Genomic DNA, 25359 nt, shown 5'->3' on the forward strand with positions numbered 1-25359 from the left:
AGAACGTGAAAAATCGGCCTGTCAAATGTCACTGCCTCTGGGAATTTAATGTTCAGTGTCAGGTAAGAGTGTAAACCAGTTTTTCTGGAAAGTTCCAAATACATAAATAGTAAAACATTTTTCTCTACATTGGCTTAATTCTACTTCTTCTCTACACATGTTTAAGATGTTCGAGAGCTGTCATCCATTTATTTTTGGTTGATGGTAGATTTCTTCTTCTTTCATTTCACTTTAAAATTGAAATTTTTTATCTACCGAAGTGTTAGGTATTGGAACGAAGAATTTCATATATAGCTCTCAGCAGAGCCCAGAGAAGCCTGGCTGTGATTATGACTTATATTTAAAACTCTTTGGGATGGGCCCTAAACGAGGTTCTGCATATTCCGCGGCAGGAGCAGCAAAACAAAATCATTCCAAGTTGTTGCAAATAGTGCTGTTTGTGTAGAAAGATGTTTTTTGCATTGGATAATAAAAAGGCTGAGGCTGCCCTTAAATAACATGCCTGGATTTTCAAGGTAAAGCCTTCAAAATCATGAAAAGTCTTTTTACCAAGGGAAAAAAAAAATCACAATTCTAAGGAAAAAACCTCATTACTCAAATAATAAATTAAAATGACCATAAGCAACGTGACCATCTCCCTATAATAAAAAGGCCTGTATTTGTGGGCTAGACTAAGTTTTTCTAACTCTTAATAACTAATGAAAAGTTTCAAACATCAAGCCCCAACAAGCTAAAATATTTTAAATGTGTAATTGAAGTCAACTAAGAACGTTAAACTGGATTTATTACCACTGTGCCCCTAAAAGCTTTTCCTCCCTTAAATGTGATCTGTATAATCCTTACCTCCAAAGCAATGTAAAACCCAAGCTTGTGAAAATAAAGTTCGTGGAGAACACTATCCTTCTGGTGACTGAAATCATTACTGGAAATAATTTTCCATGAAAACCTTTATTAAGAAATCCCCCGGGGCGCCTGGGTGGCTCAGTTGGTTAAGCATCCCGACTTCAGCTCAGGTCATGATCTCATGGTTCGTGGGTTTGAGCCTCGCGTCGGGCTCTGTGCTGACAGCTGGGAGCCTGGAGCCTGCTTCAGTTTCTGTGTCCCTCTCTCTCTCTACCCCTCCCCCACATGTGTTCTGTCTCTTTCTCTCAAAAATAAATAAACGTTAAAAAAAAATTTTGTTTTAACTCTCCCAAATAATTTCACTGCTAGAGGTAATGCAAGAATACACATACACACACATGCATATGTTCATTATACTTGCCGTTTTCTTATTTTTAACACATTTTTAACCCAAAAACATTTTTAACATGAATTGGTCTGCCCCAAATTTTCATATTGGATCAGCTACTTTGTCTGTGTTGGACAGATCAGGATTCATAAATAAATTATATAATGTCATTTAAAAAAAAAAAACCAAAACGCTGCAATCTGAATTTCTAGTAATCTAATGTCTTTAGTAAATAGTTCGGATGAACATCTATTCATGCATTCTTTTCGCCATCCTTTATCGGGTGACTACCTAGGCTCCTTGAATCATCTTCTTTAGTCAAATGGTGAATTACTTTCGTTGAAATTTTACAAAATTGTATGAATATCACAGTTACAAATCCTAAAAACCAAAAGACACCATGGCAAATTTAAGATTAATTTTTTATTTAAGTATACATACCACATAAAAGTTATCTCATAAAAATATGCTCCATATTAAATAATTTTAAAAATACAACATGACAGGTATATAATGCTTTCGATCTCATTTATCCATTCCCATCATGAATCCCTTGGTCCCTCAGGCTGCCTTTGTTGCCTCTCCTGAGGCTGGGATGCAGCAGGATGCACCTGCTTCGGTGGGAGGAGCAAGAATCAAGGGTACTTGGGAGACCAGTCTCCATCATTACTGAGGATGCAGAGACACTAGGCACCATGAACGTGCTATTCAAATGTAAATGACGAAACAATTTACCTGAGCAGCCTTCAAGACACTTTTCATATAAAGTGTGTTGCATATCACTTAAGATTTAACTAGTAATGAGCTCTACGGAAGTTACCTAACTAGTTCTGAGTCCTTTCGGGTAACATCAATATCCAGCTTCCAATTTCCACTCTGTAAAATATTTCTCCATTGTGCTCCTAGACTTCAAAGTGCCAACATTCACGGTAGGTATGATTTTCTGGGGCTTCAGCCACTGAACAAAACGTTTCATTTCTAGGTAGCTGCTGTGTTCACTATAAGGGATTCCTGCAACACAAAAGAAAAGGTATCGCCTATGAAAAATCAAATTACTAAAACAAAACCCCACACAAGCTCCAAATAAAATAAAAAGGTAAAGCAATCCACGGTATTTTTGTCAAAAACTCCTTGGTGCTTTATTACTGATAAAAAAAAAATTGTTAACAACTTTTATGGAGAATAAAGATTAAAATGATACAGGAACTTTGAACATTAAAAAATTCTATTGTGTTTCTATGTAGACTTTTTTTTCTTTTTTTTTAAAGTGGGAAGGGGAAGAAAGGGTCAGTTTTTTTAACGTTTATTTATTTATTTTTGAGAGAGACAGAGAATGCGAGCAGGGGAGGAACCGAGAGAGGGAGACATAGAATCTGAAGCAGGCTCTAAGCTCTGAGCTGTCGGCACAGAGCCCCACATGGGGCTCGAACTCACAAACCGTGAGATCGTCACCTGAACTGAAATCAGATGCTTAACCGACTGAGCCACCCAGGTGCCCCTCTATGTAGACTCTTAATATGTATCTCTCTAGATTCTTATTTTTAATTAGGTTTTTTTTTTTTTAAATAATTCTTCTCCTTAAACACTTCATTCAGCTACGTGTTTCAGGAAAATCCTGGAAAAAAATGAATAAAATTTGAAGAGTATCAAGCAAGAAGTCTCTTGGTCTCCAGAGCAAGTAAGCAGATTCCAGCCACCCAAGCTTTTCACACATAAAAAATAAGCAACAAAATAAAAATAAAATCTTAAAAATCCTTTTATCTTTACTGAAGATGAAGAACCACAGAGAAAGGGAGGGAGAAAGGGTCCTGCGGTGAGTTAACTAGGGTCTTTCGGGGCTGAAATTAAGTCACTAGGCTAGTGACACAGCAAAAATGTTTCCATCACCCACTATTCCAATAAGCGATTTCTGAGGACAACGGTAACGCCCCTCCAAGAAATGAGAGAAATGAGTCAAATCTGTACTTCTTGCCGTCATGGCATCTAATCCAGTCTTCCTGCTGACGGCCTGACGATGGCACCTGAATGTCCAGGATACAACTGACCGCCCACCCCTCCTCCCAAGCAGTTCTACGGTTTCGTCCACACAGCACTGATCAGGCAAACGGAACGATGTGTGTTAGCCAATGCCCATTTAGTTACTCCTGCCACGCTCCTTTCTTTCAGTTTACGACGCACTAAAGATACAGCTGTAGAGAACGCAGAGGAATTCGAAACTCGAATGTTAAAGATTCCTTGGTGTCTGTTTTTCTCGGATCTTATTTTCACAGCTCTTTTTAAAAATGTAATAACAGACGTTAAAAGTGGAAAAAAAAATGTAATAACTATACCGTATATTGAAATGTTTCCTTTGGTCTGGGGAATAATGTCTGCTATACCAGTTAACTTGTTAGAATGTGTCCATCCTGTAGGTCGAAAAGCCAAAATCTGATCATATTTTCCACCGCACTTCTTCAAATGACTCTGTAAAGCCTGTTAAAATAGGGTATTATTTAATGGTCCGTGAAGGTGGGTTATGCGGAAGAAAACAGAATGATCACGCTGGCATAATCTCAGCGAGTTGGCGCCTGGTGAACATTCATTTGCAATAACCTAGAGCCATACTTCCAAAAAAAAAAAAAAAAAAAAGTCAAAATCACTGAAAAAAAAAACAAACAAACCCTTTTCCCCTTATCTAAAGTTAAACAAGCTTAAGTACAGTCTGAAAATAAGATGAGGCAAATTTAAACATAAGAATCATGTATTTAAAGATGACATATCAGCTACCAAAAAAAAGAATGGAAAAAAACAAAAAACAAACTCCAAGTCCTACTACTATGAGGATACTGAATACACGGCTAGGATGTTAGGGATAATAATAGTAGGTAAGAGTATCCCTGTTAGAGATACTTATACTGACACGGGTGAACAGAGAGCCAAACATATCCACGTGCATATGTCCAACGGAGGACCGATGGACGGATAGAAGGCGGAAGCAATGCTGTCAATGTCTTCAGACTCAACACGCACACTTCAAAGACACGCGCTGGCACTCTTCTTGGGGGCTCACTCCTTTTCACTCTTCAAACACGAACTAGAATACTTTCAACACTTTTCATGCGGCTACCATTGGAAGTACTGGGCTTGCCTAAGAAATCTTGAGCAGAATGTTCCAAACTAAAGTCATCATAAGTGCTGACATTTGATGAAATGTGACAATCAGTGACCCAGGTTCAATCTTTGAAAGATAAGAAAAATCCAAATAAAAAGAGTCACGGGACAAGAGATACCAAAAGGCTAATACTTTTGGTCGTAAGACAAAACCCACGGTGTCAAGGGCTTAGTGTAAATTTATAATAAAATTCTAGTTTTATGTAAAATAATAAAAAAATCTAAACTGCACATGGTGTCATCTTGGATTTCTGAAGCTCTTTTCTTTCTTAAGCATACATGCTCTGGGGCGCCTGGGTGGCGCAGTCGGTTAAGCGTCCGACTTCAGCCAGGTCACGATCTCGCGGTCCGTGAGTTCGAGCCCCGCGTCAGGCTCTGGGCCGATGGCTCGGAGCCTGGAGCCTGTTTCCGATTCTGTGTCTCCCTCTCTCTCTGCCCCTCCCCCGTTCATGCTCTGTCTCTCTCTGTCCCAAAAATAAATAAAAAACGTTGAAAAAAAAAAAATTAAGCACACATGCTCTGAACTATTTAAGTATTATAAAAGATGCTGGTAGAAAGTTCTGAAGAATGCAAAGACAAATCCATTCATCCATCTACTTAGTCCCTCATCTAATAAACATCTGCTCCAGTATTAGGCCATGTCATGGGGTCAGAGTGCTGGGTAAGAGACACAGCCTTCACGTTCTGGAAACTTATAGCCCGGCAGGGAGATGGTCAATAAAACCCACTGTGTGGATCTTTTTTAGAAATGGAAACCATAGGCCCCGTCTTAACTTTTTCTACTTCTGATCATGTATTACACCATCAATAACTGGAAGCCTTACAGATTGATCTTTTCACAAAGGATTCATTTTAATTTTTTTTTAAAGAAACAGTTGTCTTTTCTTTTTTTAAAATTTATTATTTTGAGAGAAAGAGAGAGAAAACATGGACGGGGAAGGGCAGAGACAGGGACACAGAATCCAAGGCAGGTTCTGCAAGCACAGAGCCCGATGCGGGGTTTGAACCCATGAGATCATGACTTAAGCCGAAACCAAGAGTTAGATGCTCAACTGAACCACCCAGGTGCCCCTTTAAATTTTTTGTTAATGTTTATTTACTTGAGAGAGAGAGAGAGACTAAGCACGAGTAAGGAAAGGGCAGTGAGAGAGGGAGACACAGAACCCAAAGCAGGCTCCAGGCTCTGATCTGTCAGCACAGAGCCCGACACGGGGCTCGAACCCACAAACCGTGAGATCATGACCTGAGCCAAAGTCAAACGCTTAACTGACTGAGCCACCCAGGCGCCCCCACAAAGGACTCCTTTTTTAGAAGAAATTCCTAGCAATGAAATTGTTGAGTAAAAAGATTTACCCCACTTTCCACTACTATCCAAGTGGATAAGAGTGCTAATTTCTCTGTATCATGGCATAGGAATATTACTTTCTTAAAAAGTATGCCAATTTGGTAGAAGACAAACATATCCTTGTTTTGTTTTGTTTTTTACTTTTATGTTTGATCACTAGGTAGAGGCTAAACATTTGACTGTGTTTATCAGACGTTTATATTTCACTGCTGAATTAATAACAATCTTTTGACTTCTCACTTGTATCAATGATTTCTCATTAAATCCCTACCATTAAACAGTCATATTTCTTACCAATTACTGCCTCTCCACAAAAAAGTTCAGGTTATGGACAGATAGCTAAGTTTTCATTATAATCCCTGCCTCTGCAAACTTTTGGGGTTTTTGTCTTGCTTAGTCTCGATCTAGGTAAGCGTAGTACTATTTGCTTAAGCACTAACTCTCTTCCCCCTGTGCTCACAAAGAAAAGGAAATAACACAAAACAAAGGCAAAAAACAAAACAAAAATCATAAAGTGAGAGTCCAGCTCTCAATGTAAGTCATGAAACACATCCATTCTTGTCTGCTCTGCAAAAACACTCAGTAGAATTAAGTGAGAATTTCCGCTTTTCACGAAACAAACTGAAGTTACCACAAAAACACATCATCAACCTGCGCCACAAACAAAAACCGAGGATACTATCGGCCAAGCCAAACATACAGGAAACACTGCCAACAGCCACTAGTCATTCATTAACCGCAACTGAAGAACTACTACCATTTTAGTAATTTTATCAACAATGATCTGGGGCGCCTGGGTGGCTCAGTTGGTTAAGGATCTGACTCTTGACTTCGGCTCAGGTCACGGTCTCGGGATTTGTGTGTTCGAGCCCCGTGTCGGGCTCCAGGCTGACGGTGTGGAGTCGACTTGGGATTCTCTCTCTCCCTCTTCCCTACTCATGCTCTCTCACTCTCGAAATAAAAATAAATAAACTTAAAAAAAAAAAAAAAAAGGAATGATCTAGTCACTGTAAGTCTCTGATCCGTGACTTGTGTCTGTTTATTGGTAACTAGTTTGTGATAAAACTGCTTTCACTGCATGCAACCGGGATTGGTTTTCAGTGTGTAATCACCCATAACGTTACTGTTTTAATATTTGATCACAGTCAATCGGGTAACTAGACGTGGTAATTAACTGTGTACCACATATATGGACTTGGGATACTGAACTAGATAGCATGAATGGTTTTATAGGGTTTCTAGGGCTTTCAAGCCTGCCTAACAGACCCTGAAAATTGTATATTTACCTTTCCACAATCATTAGCTCTGATGCAACAGAACTATTTTTGGCTGGCAAAAAAGTTGGCTTTACTCCCTCTTTCTGTCCCTCCCCGGCTCATACTGACTCTGTCTCTCAAAAATGAATAAGAGTTAAAACAATTTTTTTAAAAATTAAAAAAAAACCTGGCTTGAGGTACAAACTAAAATACAGCCCCATGGTAACCATCAGCTTCCACTCCACCTGTGTTTTGCACATAAGTAATTTCCAAAAATGTCATCAATAACTTTCATGGAGGAAGGGGAAGGGCTACTGAAGGCAATACCAACAATAGATAACAAATACAGAAAAATACAATGATTTAAGATATTCTTTTTTTTTTCTTGTCTTCAAGACAGACAACTGCTAGCATTTATTTTCCCCAAAGTGTACAGTTCAGTGGTTGTTAGCATATTCATAAAGCTGCATGACCATCATCACTATCTAATTCTAGAACATTCTCATCACCCCAAAGAGAGACACTACCCATCAGCAGTCACTCCTCATTCCCTCTCTTTCAAGCCCTGGCAACCACTAATCTAGTTACTGTGTCTAAGGTTTACCTCCTGAGAACATTTCCCATAAATGGAATCGCATAATATGTAGCCTTTTGTACCTGACTTCTTTCACGTGGCATCATGTTGTCAAGGCTCATTCACACTGTAGCGTATACTATTAATTCATTCCTTTTTATAGCTGGATAACATTCCTACTTTATGGATATGGTACATTTTGTCTATCCATTCATCATTTGATGGATATTTGAGTTGTTTCCACTTCTTTGCTATTATGAATAACGTGGCTGTGAACATTTGTGTCGAAGTTTTTGTGTGGACCTATGTCTCCAATTCTCTTGGGCCTACGCCTAAGATGAGCTGGTCATATAGTCACTCCATGTTTAACATTTTAAGAACTATCTAACTGTTTACCAAGGCAGCTGCACCATTAATCATCTCACGAGCAATAAATAGGGTTCCAGTGTCTCCATATTCTCACTAACAAATGACACTGTCTCTTTATTATCACTATCCCAGTGAGTGTAAAATGACAGCTCGCTGTGGTTTTTGATTTATGGTTTCCTGATGACTAACAATGTTGATCCTCTTTTTTCATGTTTTTTAGGCCATTTGTATACCTTCTCATTCATTTGGCCATTTATACCTTCTCATTCCCTCCTCAGCCCTCTACCACTTGGCCTCCTCCAATATCGCTTCAAACAGTTCTTGTCACCCAACATGTTCTAACTGCCAAACTGCCGTTCTTTGCTTACATGACCTCCGTGCAGCACAAGGTACCTTTAAAAACATGGGGCGCCTGGGTGGCTCAGTCGGTAAAGCGGCCGACTTCGGCTCAGGTCATGATCTCGCGGTCCGTGAGTTCGAGCCCCGCGTCGGGCTCTGTGCTGACAGCTCAGAGCCTGGAGCCTGCTTTGGATTCTGTGTCTCCCTCTCTCTCTGACCCTCCCCCATTCATGCTCTGTCTCTCTCTGTCTCAAAAATAAATAAACATTAAAAAAAAAAATTAAAAAAAAAATAAAAACTCTTTCATGAAAAGTTCTACTCCCTCATTTCTACAAAACTCTGACTCTTCCACCCCTATTATCCTCCTAAATGGGTCATTTGTTCAAAGGGAACAAACTAAGTTAGTAGGAAATAAAACTTTAAGATAAAAATCATAAAAACATGCCATACTGTCCTCAAGATATCAATGTTCGTTTCATGAATAATCAACATCTCATTAACCTCCACACAAATCAGATGACTCCCAAATTTAAAGTACTTTTCCAGGGGCACCTGGGTGGCTCAGTCGGTTAAGTGTCCGACTTCAGCTCAGGTCACGATCTCACGGTCCACGAGTTTGAGCCCCGCGTCGGGCTCTGGGCTGATGGCTCAGAGCCTGGAGCTTGCTTCCGATTCTGTGTCTCCCTCTCTCTCTGCCCCTCCCCCGTTCATGCTGTGTCTCTCTCTGTCTCAAAAATAAATAAACGTTAAAAAAATTAAAAAAAAAAAAATAAAGTACTTTTCCAAAGATGGCTTTAGAGGGACAAAACTCTGACTTGATTATCCCTGAAATTTTTTATGAATTATATACTCAGGAAAATAGACCACAAAAATTTTGCCTTTCTCTCATGAACAAAGGAATAGTTACACCTGTTACAATTTCCTTATTCCAGGGGCTAGAACTAAAATAACTTATTTTCTTTTTTTTTTAAGCTATTTCAAAAAGCTCCATAAATGTTATTTCATGAACATCTTAACAAAAGTGAAAATACATTTTGTGTGTGTGTGTACATTATGTTCTGACCTATTTTTAATACACAGCTCTGAAGTATTCCATTGCTAGGTGTCCAAATGTTAGTAAATGGAACGAATCTTAGTATAGGAGTAAAGCGGACAAGTAAGGGCCCCAAATCAGAGTGAGGTCATATCTTGTGTCTCTTAACCTCTAACTCAGAACACCAGAACATCCTTTTTGAATGCACTCCCACTGTTGCACTTAATCCTCACAGCCCGTAAATTTCCAACATATATCAGTATTATAAGGGCTTACAATTATACAGAATAGACCTTAACACAAGTAAGAACTCTTAGAACTCTCCATTCATTGCTCTACTCACTGGAAAGGAATGGAAGACAATCTTCAAAACATAAGGTGTGAATGATCAGACAGTTGCATGCTTTCCTACTTTTGTTTCTTTTATGATAGTTCTCCAGTTCCCAGGACATGTGAATTACTCTATACAGCTGTTCACACGCACACGTGCGTGCGCACACACACACACACACACACACACACACACACACAAAATAAAAGCACTGTAAATTCCACTTAAAAGATCTTCCAGGGCGAAGTTTACTATGACTCCACTCTAATTCCTCCAAGTTAAACTCAAGTAAAATGGGATTCCAGTTTATAATCATTGCACTACCTTTTCTAGTTCATGCTAAAAAGACATCTCATGAATACTTACCTTAAAGTTAATTTGCATCATTGGGAGAAGGTGAACCAGTGAATTGCACATATCTGTAGTGATGAGGGAATTAAGTTCTGGGATGTTGAGGCACTGTAAGGTTTTATATTTTTCTTGGGACATGCCCACTTTTGAACCTAAAACGTCAGCGATGGCTATAGGCAAAGGAAAAGGTTGAAAATAGTAAAATCACAGCTTATAAAAAAAAATTAAGTTACAACTTAATCAAAATTTAAAATAAGAATCCCCCCCCCTAAAAAAAATTGAAAACGTTCACACTTTTAATATTTCAAAAACACTGAGTACTTTTGTTGGTTAACTATATGAAGTAAGAACTGTGAGAAATCCAAAGAACTTATTTTTAAGACCTAGTATTTAAAAATCACAAAAGATGTACAGACAGGGGTAGAGGAAAAGAAGGAACCAAAGTGGGAGGAGTTAAAACTCTGGCTTTATCACTTCATATCTTAATGTTTGCCATGATGCGACCATAATTAGGAAGAAATGCCAAGTATTTTGTAAAATAGTCTAATGCCATCTGGACAAGCTACAATTACATATCCAGAAACCATTTATGTACAAAAATTAAAACTGTTCTCTAAAGTAATTAATTGATGGTTATCCTCAAAGAAGGCAGAGACACAATTACGCATTAGTAAATTTTCCAAGTTCACTGAAATACTAACGTAGCAACGGACATTTGCTCTCCAAACACTGTATAGACGCATAGGCAACGGCACACACACTTCCCAAGCATTTCCGTTAAGTTAAGCCTTTCAAAGTTTAAAGGAATCCAACTCTATCAATTTTTCTTCAAAGGTAATATTGCACCATTTCAGGAAAGAAGTACCAAGTGCAAGCATCCAGACTGAAAGGGCTTTATGCAAAAGAGAATCTGGTCTTTATAATATATTAATGTAAATTAGATACAGCCACCACCCACCTAGGAAGACTTTCTCTTTTCCAATAGAATAAGTGCCACAGACAACAAGAACACGTGGGTTTAGAGTTACTGCCTCAAAGGCAGTGTTGATGGCAAACTGGATAACCTCTTGCTGCGACGGGAAGGAGTATTCTGGGCTGCAGTATCTGTAATATGTTCAAAACGGTACTTATTAAATGAGCAACAAGAAAGCCATAGCATTAAGCTGGATGTTGTTCTAGAAAACAAGCTTTAGCAAGCGTACGTACAGCAACAGTATGATTTAACACCACTCTGGTTATGGACTGCCTACGGTTAAAATATTTGTGACAGGCCAGGGGTAATTTATGATGGAATTCTGCATCTTCAATGTATCTTTTTCATATTTCTTTCATCACCCTCATATAAAGAAACTGCCCCTTTTTCTTAAAGGACTGTTCTAGCCGGCCAGCTATTTTAGCCGTGAATTACAAACCTCAGCAGCTTTTTTGTTTTAACCCCAATCACTATCAAAGAAAATACTAGTGGCAGGGATTACTTCTGAACTAAAGAATTCTGATTTCGTTTAAAAATTAAAATGATGTGGGGCGCCTGGGTGGCTCAGCCGGTTAAGCGTCCGACTTCAGCTCAGGTCATGATCTCGAGGTTTGGGAGTTCGAGCCCTGCGTCGGGCTCTGTGCTGACAGCTCAGAGCCTGGAGCTTGCTTCGGACTCTGTGTTTCTCCCTCTCTCCGCCCCTCCCATGCTCATGCTCTGTTTCTCTGTCTCTCAATAATAAATAAACATTAGAAAAAAAAAATTTTTAAATAAATAAAAAAGTGATGAAATCAAATTTGAATGTACTGAAGTGGCGTTAAATCAAACAGTGAATATTCACATGGTTATCTGCTCTTCTGAGGAGGTACAGAAATATGTACAATATTACAGGAATACTACAGATTCAGTTGGGGTCTACCTCAATACAATAACACCAAATATAAAATTAACCCTAAGACTACTAGCTACCTGTCTCCACTTGGGATGAAAATCATGAAAATGAAAACCAATCATTTTTTTTTTTACTTAAAAAATGTCACAGAGTAAAAATATCAAAGAAACATATTTTCCCCATTTTCAAAATTGTTTTTGCTGCTCAGCCATAATAATAGAGAAGACACTTAGGTCTTTCCTCTGATAAAAAACCCACAAAGAAATTCAGAATTCTATGTTGAGCAAAACTAAGTAACAAAAAAAAGGTGTTTTGGGTTTTTTTTTTACTTATTATTTTCTTAATTTACCTAGTATTTAAAGTACATATTAAAAAATGGAAAAATTAGCTATGGTGTTAGAAAACGGGATGTGGAAAGGCCATTTTTTTATTAAAATATGCCATCCAAACTCACTTCTTAAAACAGGTTGAAATAGTTGATATAATTAAATTCTAACAAAATGATGAGGTATTTTAACATATAATAAAAAATGGCTGGTGCCATTATGTTTATATAACATTTAGGAATTCAAAGTTGTCACTTAAAAATTACATTTGGAGAAACAAACTAAGAATTTTGAATATTCTGAAGCAGAATCGCATTTTGGCTTCTGTTTCTTCTCCACAATTACACTTAATAGTTACACAAGTACTTTGAAAAAATAACTTAAAAGGGTGTTTCCTAAAGTTTGCCCCCCCCCCCCCCCCCCCGTTTTTCCTTCCTTGTTTCAGTAACAGGATTCTCACAGAAACCGTATTTTCAAAAGGAAATTACAAAAAAGAAAAACTGAGTCGTAGCTGGTTAGGACTATGTCCTCTCAAATTTGTTCTTAAGCAAGTACGTAGTTTTTCAAACAGCATTTCTCTAATAGTCTTAAGATGGTAATTGGTAATCAGCCATCATTTTGATTACCTAAGCACCTGTGCACATTATTCATGATCTACGGGGCAAGTATTGTCAGCGGGAAAAGGAAGCCTACAAACAAAGCCTCTCTTACGTCGTATCTAAGTAAAGCGTGTGGACTTTCTGGCCTGCGAGAAGAGAACGTTCCATGGTGGGGTGGGCTCGGAAGTCTCCGGTGTGTAACAGGACTTTACCATTAGGAAGATAGAACAGGATCATGACAGCACCTGGACAGCTGAACACAAAGGAATATTCTTAACACTCGCAAGGAAGCCAAAGGAACTTATTCAGTTTCAGTAGGTGAAGACACAGCACTGCATACAGAGGAAATGGAGCATTTTTACTTTAGAAAGTTTATTTACATCATAAAAAAAAAAAAAATCCAGGCGCAGGAAAGGATTGTTCAAACTCCACACTTCCCCACCTAAAACGTGTCTTTAGGACTAGTCCTTGGCTGGCCCTTGAGAGAGGAGTTCTGAGCCCTTGGAATCTTCTGCCCTGTAAGAGTGCTTTGTGCGCCTGACGCCTGGGGCTACGTGTTACTAGCTTGACGTGAGAGTTTATGCTAATGGTGTTATCTATGGTGAATATCTGGTTTTGCTCTCTGGGCCTGGAGTCTGAGTAGCTGAGGCAAGTCACGTGGGTGCTGCATGTGCACACGACTGACGTCCCTGCTGGACTCAAGGCTCCATGAGCTTCCCAGCTTGGCCAGGCTTTGCATGTGTGGTGACACATGGCTGCTGGGAGAACTAAGTGCATCCGTGCCACTCATTAGAAGGGTACCTGGAAACCCGGGCCTGGTTTCTCCTGGACTTTGCCCCCATTTGCCTTTTCCCTTTGCTGATTTTAATCTGAATCCTTTCGCTGTCACCATGAGTACAACAACTTTTCTGAGTCCCCTGGGTCTTCCTAGGGAACCACTGGGCCTCACGGTAGACTTGGGGACGCTCTACCATATTGGGGCTTGGAAATTACTGCCAAAACACAGGAAACTTTAATTTTGCATTTTAGGAAAAAATATGACATAATTACTTTGGTAATTAAAAATTACCCCTTAGCTTCCTGCCCCCAAACTTCAGATGAATGACTGAAGTGGGAAAGAAATAATACCAACATTACCAATAATAATGATACCAAGACTGGGGAAGAAATAATACCAATAATACCAATATACACAACATCTTTCAGAAAATAGAGGAGGAGGGAATATTTCATGAGGCCAGCATTACCCTAATGTCAAAACCAGACAAAAGCATTATTAAAGAAACCAAAAAACTACAGACCAACATCCATTATGAAAACCAGATACAGAAGTCTTTAACAAAATATCTGGCATATCAAATCCAGCAATATATATTTTTAAAAGGATAATCCATGAAGATTAAGTGGGGTTTATCCCAGCAATGCAAGGCTGGTTTAACATTCAGAAAACCCATCATGATTATTTACCCTGTTAACATCATAAAGGAGAAAAGTTATATGATATTCTCAGTAGGTGAAGGAACATGTGACAAAATTCAATATCCATTCATGATTACAAACTCTGTAGACCAGGAAGAGAGGGCATCTTCCTCAACCTAATAAAAGGCATTTATGAAAAACCCATTGCCAACATCAAGCTTAAGGAGAAAGGCTGAAAGCTTTCTTCTTAGGGTCAGGACCAAGGCAGTATCTCTGCTCTCACCACTGAGAGGTTGAGCCAGGACCAAAAACAAGAGGGGAAAAAAAGCACTCTGAATGGAAAGAAGTAAAACAAAATTGTCTATACTTACAGATGACATGATCATACACGTAGAAGATTTCTAAGAAATCTATAAAAAACCTACTACAACTAATGTGCAAGTTTAGCAAGGTCTCAGGATATAAGGTCAATAAACAAAAATCAGTTGTCCATCAAGAGGTGAATAAAGATATTGTAGTGTGCCCATACAACTGATACTATTCAGCAGTAACAAGGAACAAACCACTGATATACACATCAGCTTGGATGAATCTCAAAAACATGGACAGAAGCTGGATGCAAAAGAGTAGACACTATGTGATTTCATTTAGCTGAATCCCTAGGATTCAGGAAATGAACCACAAACCTAATCCATGGTGATAGGAAACAGATCAATGGTTCCCTGGGCCAGAGTCAGCGCGGGATTGACTGGGAAGGAGCATCAGGAAACCTTTTGGGGTGGGGAAAATTTCCGATATAATTTTTACTGTGGTGGGAATTACATGGGTGTGCATTTTTGTCAAAATTCAGCAAACACTTAAAATGGGTCTATTTTATTTATGTAAATTATGCCTAATAAAGTTGGCTTAAAAAATATCAGAACTTGAGTTGTCATAATTGGTGATTAAAAAAAGAAACAGAAGTTAGCAGACAGAAAGTTAAAGGCAACCTGAAGACAGAGCATGGGTCTGGATTTCTGGAGACCTAGTCTTAATTTTAATTCTCTACACATCTGTGATCTCTAAGGTACACAAGGCTAAAATTGTATGAAAAGTAGGAAGAAGTGCAGTTGAGAATTACACTTTGGCAATATGATACTGACAGTGCTTTACATTTAAAAAGAAAAAAAAAAGAGGGAAAACGGGAAACCATTTTCAAGAAAAAAAAATTCCAAGTGTTTAGTATTAAAAGCTTGAAGAATTTCTTAAAAGGAAACAAAAATCCTCTGGTAATCTGAATGGAGTACAATCTGTTAACTTATATAAATGATATTAAAGAAAATGGCAAAAACTAAAAAAAAATAAAGAAAATGGCAGGGGCGCCTCGGTGGCTCAGTCGGTTAGGTGTCTGACTTTGGCTCAGGTCGTGATCTCGCGGTTTGTGAGTTCGAGCCCCGCATCGGGCTTGCTACTGATAGCTCGGAGCCTGGAGCCTGCTTCCGATTCTGCGTTTCCCTCTCTCTGCCCCTCCCATGCTCATGCTGTCTCTGTGTCTCTCAATAACAAACAAAATTATTTTTTTTTAATTTAACAAGAAAAAAGAAAATGGCAAAAGGTTATGTCTTCAAAACAGCAACACGTTAAAATGTTTTTTTTTTTAAATAAGAGGGATGTCGTATGTTAAACATAGTAATTTAAACTGCATCAAAATGGGTTAGATAATATTTAAAGGATCCCATTATATTTAATCTCTGATTCTGTAATCGGGCACGTTATTTTTTTTTTTTTCAAAAGGAGAAACACATTTTACTCAAATTTTTAAAAATAGGAATAATGGTTTCAATAAGAGAGTTCTTAAATAGATATACTTATTTTTGTTAATCTTTTAAAAAATAGGCTAGCCTTAATATAACTTTAATACTTACTGGTTGGCATCGAGCAAAATGACTTTTACACCATTTACTATACATTCAGTGTCCATTGGTAGTGGATGGACATATTGCTTTTGCATGTGAAGTTTGCTCTTCAACAAATTGCCGGTTATCTGCAAAACAGAACGCACTTGTTGCTGATACAGCGAAACACTGAGTCTACCTGTTCTCCCACTGATATTCATGGAAATCCTCTCGAATACCAGAAAAAAAAAACTTCCTAAAATGACTGTCGCAATTCTGCTTAAACACTGTCGCTGGTTGTCCCTATCTATGCAAAGTCCCCCATCTCCAGATGACAACCAAAACCCCCCATGAGCCGGCCCCTGCTCATTTCTGCGGGTTTATCTTCTGTTATTCCCTACCTCATGGTTAGCCATTCTGAATTATCCGAAGTGCCTGGGACGGGTCGACTTCTAAGGTGTGTGTGCGCTTATACAAACTCTACTCTCTACCTAGAATGTCCTCTTCTCTCTCTTCCACCTGGTTCTGGAATCGGACAGACCTGTGTTCAAATTCTGGCTCTGCCATTATTAGCTCTCTGACTTGGGGCACGTTATTTAACCCCTTTCCCAGCCTCAGTTGCCTCATTAATAAAAAGAGGTTAGGGGTACACGGGTGGCTCAGTTGGTTGAGTGTCCGACTTTGGCTCAGGACATGACCTCACAGTTCCTAAGTTTGAGCTCCATGTCGGGCTCACTGCTGTCAACACAGAGCCTGCTTCAGATCCTCTGTCCCTCTCTCTCTCTGCCCCACCCCCACTCACGTTCTCTCTTTCTCTCTAAAATAAATTTTAAAAAAACTTAAAAAAAAAAAAAAAAGAGGTGAATTCAAGAATTCAAGAATGCTTGAGGATTAAATCAAATTCTAGCCAAATCCCTTAGTAGTAGGCATTAAAATACTCATTTCTTTTCTATTTTTTTTAGAGAGAGAGAGAAAGAGAATACACAAGCAGTAGAAGGAGAGAGAATCTTAAACAGTCTCCATGCCCTGCGCGAAGCCTGACACCGGGCTCGATCTCACAACCCTGAGATCATGATTTGAACTGAAATCAGGAGTCCGATGCTTAGCCGACTGAGCCACCCAGGCACCCTTAAAATAGTCACCTTTTAATAATTAATTCAAGGTATCTCTTTCACCAGGAAACTTTCTCTGACCTTGGCCTAGGACAGTGTAAAGCACTTTCTCCTACTTGCTGGCATTCTGCTCAGTTTTCTAGCACAATACCAACCCCATCACCACATACTTGGAAAAGTATCACCTGAAGGCCGTGAGTGCCTTGAAGTTAGGTATTTTGCCTTGAATGTCTTTTAAGGTACTCAATAGATGTTTACTGGATGAAACTTAGGTGTTTTAGTGCACCATGAAGTGCATGAAGTAGTTTACTGTTTCCATATAATAAAGCATTAAAAAAAAATCCTAGGGGCGCCTGGGTGGCTCAGGCGGTTGAGTGTCCGACTTCAGCTCGGGTCATGATCTCACAGTCTGTGAGTTCGAGCCCCGCGTCGGGCTCCGTGCTGACAGCTCAGAGCCTGGAGCCTGTTTCGGATTCTGTGTCTCCCTCTCTCTCTCTGCCCCTCCCCGACTCATGCTCTGTCTCTGTCTCAGAAATAAACAAACGTAAAAAAAAATTTTTTTTAAATCTTATTGTAACTGTTGACAATAGCTCATTTAATTTTAGAATCTTAATGTGGAATCTATTTTCTCATAGCTTTTCTAGTAGGATGACAGATCTTACAACGTTAGTTACTCTTTTTCAACCACACTGCTTAGAAATTCGCTGCATTCCATACATTTAGAGTTTAGAATACTGAAACTTACCTCACTACAATAAACTGGAAATGTGAAGTTTTTAGACAATCCAGCGTAATGATCAGAATGAAAATGTGTGAGAAAATAGGCTGTGCAACCTTCCACCAGTCCGTACTGGAAGGCATCAACTGTAAAGCCAGTCCCTGTCACGGAAAGAGCACACAGCTGCTTGAGTGATAGCTAACGGGGTGGAAGATGCTCAGTTCGAACGTAAACAGATCCTACCGTCTACGCATCTCGATTCCAACTGAGCTTTATACCCTAAAACCTTATTCCACATAAATTCAGCAAAATCGGATACTAGAAATGAAAAGAAGTCTTGTGAGTGTCTAGTAAATATCCCACTATTGGCTTTGCTTTTTCAATGAATAACTGTACCAAAAGAAATTAAAATGCTAAGCAATTATTTCTTTGTTTTCCTGACTTAAATCCTTCACTTCTACAAAACAGCAAAAGGAAAATGCTGTATTTCTTCTTATTTTATTCTATTTTGGCAGTGCACACCGGGGGCAGACATGGTTGAAGGCCCAAGTAATCTTACAAATTACAGCGGCTGAGGGTCTCCAAAGGGTCACAGTACAGTAACAGATGAACAGCATATGCAGTATTCGAATTTCACGGTGCGGGATGGGAGGAAGTAAGAAAATAAATTCTGGGGTGCCTGCTGGCTCCGTCAGCAGAGCATGCAACTCTTGATCTCGAGGTTGTGAGTTCAAGCCCCACAATGGGTGTAGAGATTACTTAAAATCTTTTTTAAAAAATGCCCAAAAAACGCTACCTAGAGGAGTTGTAAGAAAACAAAATGGTTGAGGTGTTCTGAAAAATGTTCATGAAAGAAGTAGCCAAGGGTGTGGATTGTGATGAGACAGTAAACAGGCGTACGTCACAATCCCACTGAGGCTTATCCACACACAGCATACCAGTCTCTGGCTCACTTAAAATACAGAAAACTCATCACAGGAATCATTAACAACAAAACTGGAGCTCTGATGTACATAAATGCTATTCCCTACATAAACGTTTTGGATTCTAGATCGGGAATATCAAAGCACTTTAAAACGTCTTTCTGAAACCGGGTATATTTTGGCAGCTTTATATTCTCTTCAGAAGAAGCGTTACTGGCTTCTTCAATAATAAAATTCATTTTACTATGCATTTTTGTAATTCACTTATGAAGGCACTGGGAATTATAAAATATGAAAAGGCTGAGAAACTAAGTTATGGTGTGCATTAAAACTATTCGACATTTATTATGACTTATGCAATTTGTTAGTTTTCCTTCTTTGAAGCTATTTAGCACTCAGTATTTCTCTTAAGGGCATAGGGACTGTTTTTATTATAACTACTTACAGAGAGCCTTTCCTCCTTCCCTATTAAGCTGACCTTTACTCAACTGTGTCAAATCTGTAATATCTACCTACTAGTATAGGATCTTGTACACAGAACATATTTAATAAAAGTTTGCTGCATTGAATAGGGCAAAAACATTCAAATAGGCCAAAAAAAAAAAAAATCTGTTACAGGTCAATGAATTATAAAAAACAAAGGAAATACACATAAAAATTGTTTTATACAAACACAGACACACAACATGGGGAATGAACATGAAATTTTAAGTTGATTCTTTGTAGGTATATTAAACATTGGCATTTCAACTTACCAGGTATTTTCTTATAGAATGGGCATGTCTTTTTTCTTAATTGTCCTGCATTAGATGACTCTGGGATTTTTGTGTTCCCTCTCTGCAGCCTGCCACAAGCTGATTTTACGAAGACTTTGTCTTTCCTTAAATTGAGGGTTTCGGATTCTGTCCTATCGATAAGGCGATGTGACCTCTTCTGATGTGCTCCTGCCTGTAGTGAATCTGACTTTCTCAGTCGCTTTCTTTGATGCTGTGACCTCTCACTGGAAAATTCCACAGAGGGTTGAGTCTCACTTAAATTCTTTGCATCAAATTCTAAATCACTTAATGATGTTTCTGCTTTCCTCTTGCGCTGCCGGGACCTCTTTCCCTTAGGACTTACAGCTGGATTGAAGTTCAGCCCTTCTACTGCACTTCCCTCCAGCAATTTCTCTTCTTTTCTTTTGGGTGGCAGACCAAAATAAACACCTATATCCGTTTGTTTCATTACCTTGGAAGAAGACTGTGTCGCAGGACAGCTTGGACCAGATGGCGGTATTTTCAGAGACTCGGCCGCAGCAGACGCGCTAGATTTCTCTGTATTTGGAATTGTAACTTTACTGCCTTGTATACCACCTAATGCCTTTCCGCAGACACATGTGGAGTTAGTACTGTTCCTAGCACTGAAGTTCCTATTTGATGCTTTCCTAATTTTACTTTGGGCTGGCTGGAAAGAAAGAGCCCCTTCTCCCTGGCTTCCAAAAGCTTTTGGCATTTCACGATTAAGTGATGGAAGGGAAATCTGATTGCCAACAGCTGATTCTTCAAGTACCTGTTTCTGTTTATTTGCCCGACATCCTGCCTTGCCGGGTTTTGCTGTAACAGCTTGATAACTAGAAGGAAGCCCCTCTGCGAATGCCGACGGAAGCGGCACGAAATCATCACCGGTATGCGCCCCATCATCACATGAAGTAATGCTCTTATTCTGGAAAAGAGGCTGAGACGAACCGGTTAGCGTGTTGTGTTTATACAATACGTCGTCGTGTTGATCCTGAGTTACGAAGCCGTGCACGTGGGGGCCGCGCTCCTGCTGGTCCCTCAGGGAGGAGCCACGGAGTTGGTGAAACAAAGAAGAGCTGGTGTCCTCTTCTTCCAGGCTGCCGTCTTTAGAGCTTTCTGTAAACAGCAGTTCCTGCTGTGAATCACCTAGCTTTTCATCTATCTCATCAGTCTCTTCATCACTTTGAAGTGGAGAGTAAGAGATTTCGTAGCTGCTAAAGTCATTTTCTGGCAGTGGCGAGAGTGCGCGTTCTGAGTTGTTTTGGCTGTCTAATTCTTCAGCAAGAGGCAAACCAACTCCTACTGGTTTGTCATTATTAACACATCCTGCAAGTCGTGGGGTGGATTGGGATGTTTGGAGATTTGTCAAAGAAGATATCTTGGTGTTGGTTTGAGCAGGAGACTGAGATTTCTTTAGACACGGTGTCACCGATGAGGGCGTAGGTGAAACGGTTTTTAAGTTTTCCGTCTGTTTCTGATGCAGGGACCATCTTCCCTCAAGGCTACAGAGGAAGCTTGAATTAGTCTCACCGAAACGACCCCCTGGCCCATGTGGTGAGCTGCCGAGAGGCTGGTTGCTGGCTCTGCTCTGAGCCAGCAGGAGGTGAGTGTATCTCTTGAAATGAGAAGGAATTGTTGAGGTACACACAAGACCATCAGGACACTCTGAAAATTTTAACAAAGAAAAAAAGTAAGAGAGGATCAAAACACAGAGTCAACACGTCAGTGAAAAGTCATCAGTCCGACTTTGAAGCCTTAGGACCATGGCTCTCTTTATACAATCAAAAGACCCAGCATAAAATAACAATAATCCAGTATGGTTTTGCAAGGTGCTCGTTATGAGTTTTAAATCAAATACTTCTTAAAGTTTCTCTGCAGAGAATCTGTTTCCAAAAAAATTTTTAAGACTAATACCTTCCCCCCTTCCCCAAGTAACTCTCATAAATACGAGCTCCTTCAAAATGCAGTTCATGCTTCCATGAGGTATTTACAGGTGCTCACTAGTCCAGATTTGCTCAGGCAATAAAGAGTGAAAAAGACTAGTGTGTCTGTCAGAGAACTAAAGTTCTACCCCAATTTTTATCTTATCAAGCAGTATGGATTTGTGACGATTAAAGTACCCAATTAGGGTCCTTTTTTTTTTTTTTTTAATATTCACACTGCATAGGATAACAGTATTAGTCTAATTAGTAATAGCTGTTCATACACTGAATATTTTAGAGTCTAAGATTTGAAATTCAATTTGATAAACTGGTTAATAATAAGGCTTTAATAATAATCTGCAAACTACTCCCCATCACACTATTATAATTGAGAACCATTCCGTAAACCATCTTGGCAAATCCCCTTGTACGTTAATTTCCAGGTTTATAAAAAAATAAAAATAAAAAAAATGACCCCTCTTCCTCTCCAAAAAGATGTTACATTAAACTAGAAGACCTCACTGCTTAATTTAAAACCACCTCATCAAAGTATTTGTTATGGAACCAAATTCAGTTCAAGAAGAGTCTGTCTGAGATTCTATTCCTAAGGTTAGGCAATGAAAAACCTAAAGAAAAACCTTTCAGGTGGTTTCATCCTAAGACATTTCACCCTGAGGTGCTCCCCCCGGGAGTCCAACTTCCATTTCTGATTTTCGAGCCACTTAAGAGCAAAAATACTAGCATTTGATGAGGCTTTCATTTTATAAAAAAAGCTAACGCCAATTTTTTTAAAGTTCTTTTGCATCTTCGTGCAGTACTTTAAAATAACTAGAGGTTAATAATAAAAATGTCTTCTGAATCATACATAACATATAAGCCATACTGAGTATTTTTATTTTGCTGAATTTTAATTCTTTGAGATTTAGAAATCTATATATGGTATATATGATATCTCTGAAATACACAAATCATAACAACCCATTCTTCATATACTCCAAGTAGGACTTCCTACGTTAAACATGACATTATAGATCTTAAAAGATAATAAAAGCATAGCATTACTTCATTTATCATTTGGCACATTTTAAATTAGAATCTTAAAAACCCAAGATTCCTTCCCAGTTCTTCTTTCTGTACAATACCACGACAAATCCAACACAATCACATTTAGAAGACTTGACTATAGGGGCACCTGGGTGGCTCAGTCGGATGAGCATCCCGACTCTTGATTTCGGCTCAGGTCACGCTCTCATGGCTCGTGAGTTCAAGCCCATGTGGGCTCTGCACTGACAGCCTGCTTGGGATTCTGTCCCTCTCCCTTTCTCTCTGCCTCTCCTCTGCTTGTGTGTGCGCTCTCTCAAAATAAATATATTGAAAGAAAAAAAAAAAAAGACTTGACTATATGCATGATTCTTTAAATTTGTTTCACAAAAGAGAACAAAATGGGCAGTTTAACATTCAAGAGTGCTGCTCTATAGGTGTGCCTGGGCATGCGACTCTGATCTTGGGGTCGTGAATTCAAGCCCCACCGTGGGGCATAGAGATTACTTAAAATAAGTAAAACTCTAAAAAGAATGCTCATCTATAAGATGTCAGTACCACCTACCTTTTGGGGTCATTGTGAGAGTCAAATAAGTAAACAGAATTAAAGCACCGAGCACAGTATGTGCTCAATTAACACTTACAAAAAAAAAAAAAAATGGAGATGTTTAGGAACCTTCATCAAATAATAAAATGCATTTCGACTGTTTTCAAGTTTGCAACATTCTCTACAATCATACCATTGACCATTATCCTTTTACCCTTCTTAAGAAGGGTTTCTTTGTTTGCCTCTAGGGTTAAGTCATTTATACTTTGATACTTTAGTGCCTCCCCTCCCTTTCAGTTTCCTGCTTGCCTTGCTTGTTCCACTGGACTGATTCCTCTGCCTAATGCAGATCTTTTAGGCTATTTAAAAACTACTACCTTTTTTGCAGTCTTACCTGTTTCAGAGACCGGTGGCGAATCCAAACACTCGAAAACATGCCATCGAGGTGTCTGACCTAGCAATGAGGAAAAAGGCATCTGGCAGTTTGGACAGTATCCATCATAAACTGGACGTATCTTTGGAGATACGTGTTTGTTTTTGCGAGTCCTACAGTGCTTTCCTGGAGTGGCCTCCTGATCTTGGGACTGCTGAAAACCATCCTCACAACTAGAATTCTGACTAGAAGCTACAGAAGTCTGACTCTCTGTTTCTCCAAGGCAAATTTCGGGGTCCTTTGTCTTTTCTTTAGCTTCTACCGTTCTTTTTTTATTTCTGTTTCGTTTTGACTGGTATTTTCCATCTGTTGCTTTTTCAACAGATTTTGGAGTATTCTCAGAGCAATTATTTGTATGTACCGGCTTTGGTTTTCTTTTAGATTTGTATTCCCAGATGTCTTCTTCCAAAAAAGCATCCTCTAACATGGCAAAATGATTTTTAAGAAAATTGAGAATCTATTTGTTACAAAATTTTTAAATGGAAAGATTTTGCTGCCAAAAAAAAAAAAAAAAAAAACCAAAAAACCCAAAAAACCCAAACCCACTAACTCGATGGGAATCTAAAGCTTTGGTAATGGATGTATTGGCAAACGACAAACCTTATACCTGAGAACACATGCTCTTCCATTTATACCACAATAAAATTAGGAGAACCTACCACAGGGGTAGCGTTTGAGAAGTTTACCATTGTGGCTGCTATTTCATTCAAGTGACTTGGCGTTTCCAAGGATAAGAATCAGCAATACTTTGAAAATTAAACACTAATGGGAAGTATACGTTCAACAGCTTAATCTCAGGGTGAGCTTTGTAAAATTGTTATAAAGCTCCTGTCTGTTCCCTTTCCACTGGACAATTGTCCAAATAATTCACAAATGGAACACAGTCCCTGGGCAACAGGCTTAGCAGGTTTTCCAAACATTAAATGGCTACCTCGGCTTGCGAGTACCACCCTAATCACATCATAATCAAAGAGGTGTGTGATTCAGGGGGTAAAAATTGCCCTTATCTGTGACTCTTGGATATTCTGCCACATCAGCTTCCTGGGTCAGTCCAGTATCTTCCTCCAGCAGCAACGGACACACACTGCACAGTGAACAAACAAAATTCAAATATGTGAAATTGTGCTTGCACTGAGGCCACCCACACTCCTAACTCCAGACCGCAGAAGTGGTCTGCCCTAGGGGTGGCCAGCTTTCTCTCCCTCCACCAGCCTCAAAACCCACGTTCATCGGCCTGATGCCTCCCACCTGCTCTACCTTCTCTTTGAACTTAGGAGGCTGCAAGGCCAGTGAGTGGGGCCTATCACCTCCCAGGCAGGGAGAGGGTGAGCTGCTAGCACAGCCGGCTCTATAAAAGCCATCAGAAGCCCTCCACTTCTGAAGTCGGAAGCCCGGCCCACCCGGATCCTCGCCGCAGCCCACCTGCCACCCGCACACCCTCGTGGAGCAGCTCCAGCTGCGTCCGCTCCGCTAGGCGCCCCCCTCCCGCCCCTCGCTCCGCTCCGCTGACAATCTGTTCACGCTCGCACTTTCAGCACAGCAGGGCGACAAAAATACTGTATTTGTGTATAAGCCAAAGCCATTGCCAGTCACTCCCAACTTTAAGAAAATCTCTCCCGTGAGGGCATCCTACCCACCCCCACCCCCCCACCCCGTTACCTCTCGTGTCTTGGCGGGAACAGCGTCCCTTTGCCACTGCTGTGTCGAATCGGCTGACCCCGGTCTAAGGGCGGGACTTCTAAAAAGTTTGGGTCCTTTTAAGTCCTGCGGATTTCTTTTATCTTATTTTTGTTCTAACCCCCTCTAATTTCCAAAGTGAAGTGTG

General features: G+C 39.5%; 1 protein-coding gene across 1 annotated transcript; it reads right to left on the reverse strand.

The window, feature by feature from the left end:
• Positions 1–1639: 1639 nt before the first annotated feature.
• DCLRE1A (DNA cross-link repair 1A) lies at positions 1640–24268 on the reverse strand. The gene is made up of 9 exons (XM_019459486.2): positions 23496–24268; positions 19571–21256; positions 17920–18053; positions 16093–16211; positions 12882–13022; positions 10938–11083; positions 9995–10149; positions 3562–3703; positions 1640–2242 (listed from the first exon to the last, which is right to left on the reverse strand). Exons 1-9 carry the CDS (start codon positions 23959–23961, stop codon positions 2082–2084), a joined length of 3150 nt encoding a protein of 1049 aa, XP_019315031.2. The 5' UTR covers positions 23962–24268; the 3' UTR covers positions 1640–2081.
• Positions 24269–25359: the final 1091 nt, after the last annotated feature.

The sequence above is a fragment of the Panthera pardus genome, unplaced genomic scaffold (genome assembly GCF_024362965.1).
Source record: "Panthera pardus isolate Hobbes unplaced genomic scaffold, ASM2436296v1 HiC_scaffold_22, whole genome shotgun sequence".
Taxonomy (NCBI): domain Eukaryota; kingdom Metazoa; phylum Chordata; class Mammalia; order Carnivora; family Felidae; genus Panthera; species Panthera pardus.

Excerpts from the sequence above, each read along its gene's own strand:
- DCLRE1A (XM_019459486.2), bottom strand. The coding sequence starts at position 23,961 with ATGTTAGAGGATGCTTTTTTGGAAGAAGACATCTGGGAATACAAATCT. Across the intron at positions 21,257-23,495 it reads GCCACCGGTCTCTGAAACAG|AGTGTCCTGATGGTCTTGTG; the intron begins GTAAGACTGCAA and ends TAAAATTTTCAG. Across the intron at positions 2,243-3,561 it reads AGGAAACATTTCAATATACG|GAATCCCTTATAGTGAACAC; the intron begins GTATAGTTATTA and ends TTTGTGTTGCAG.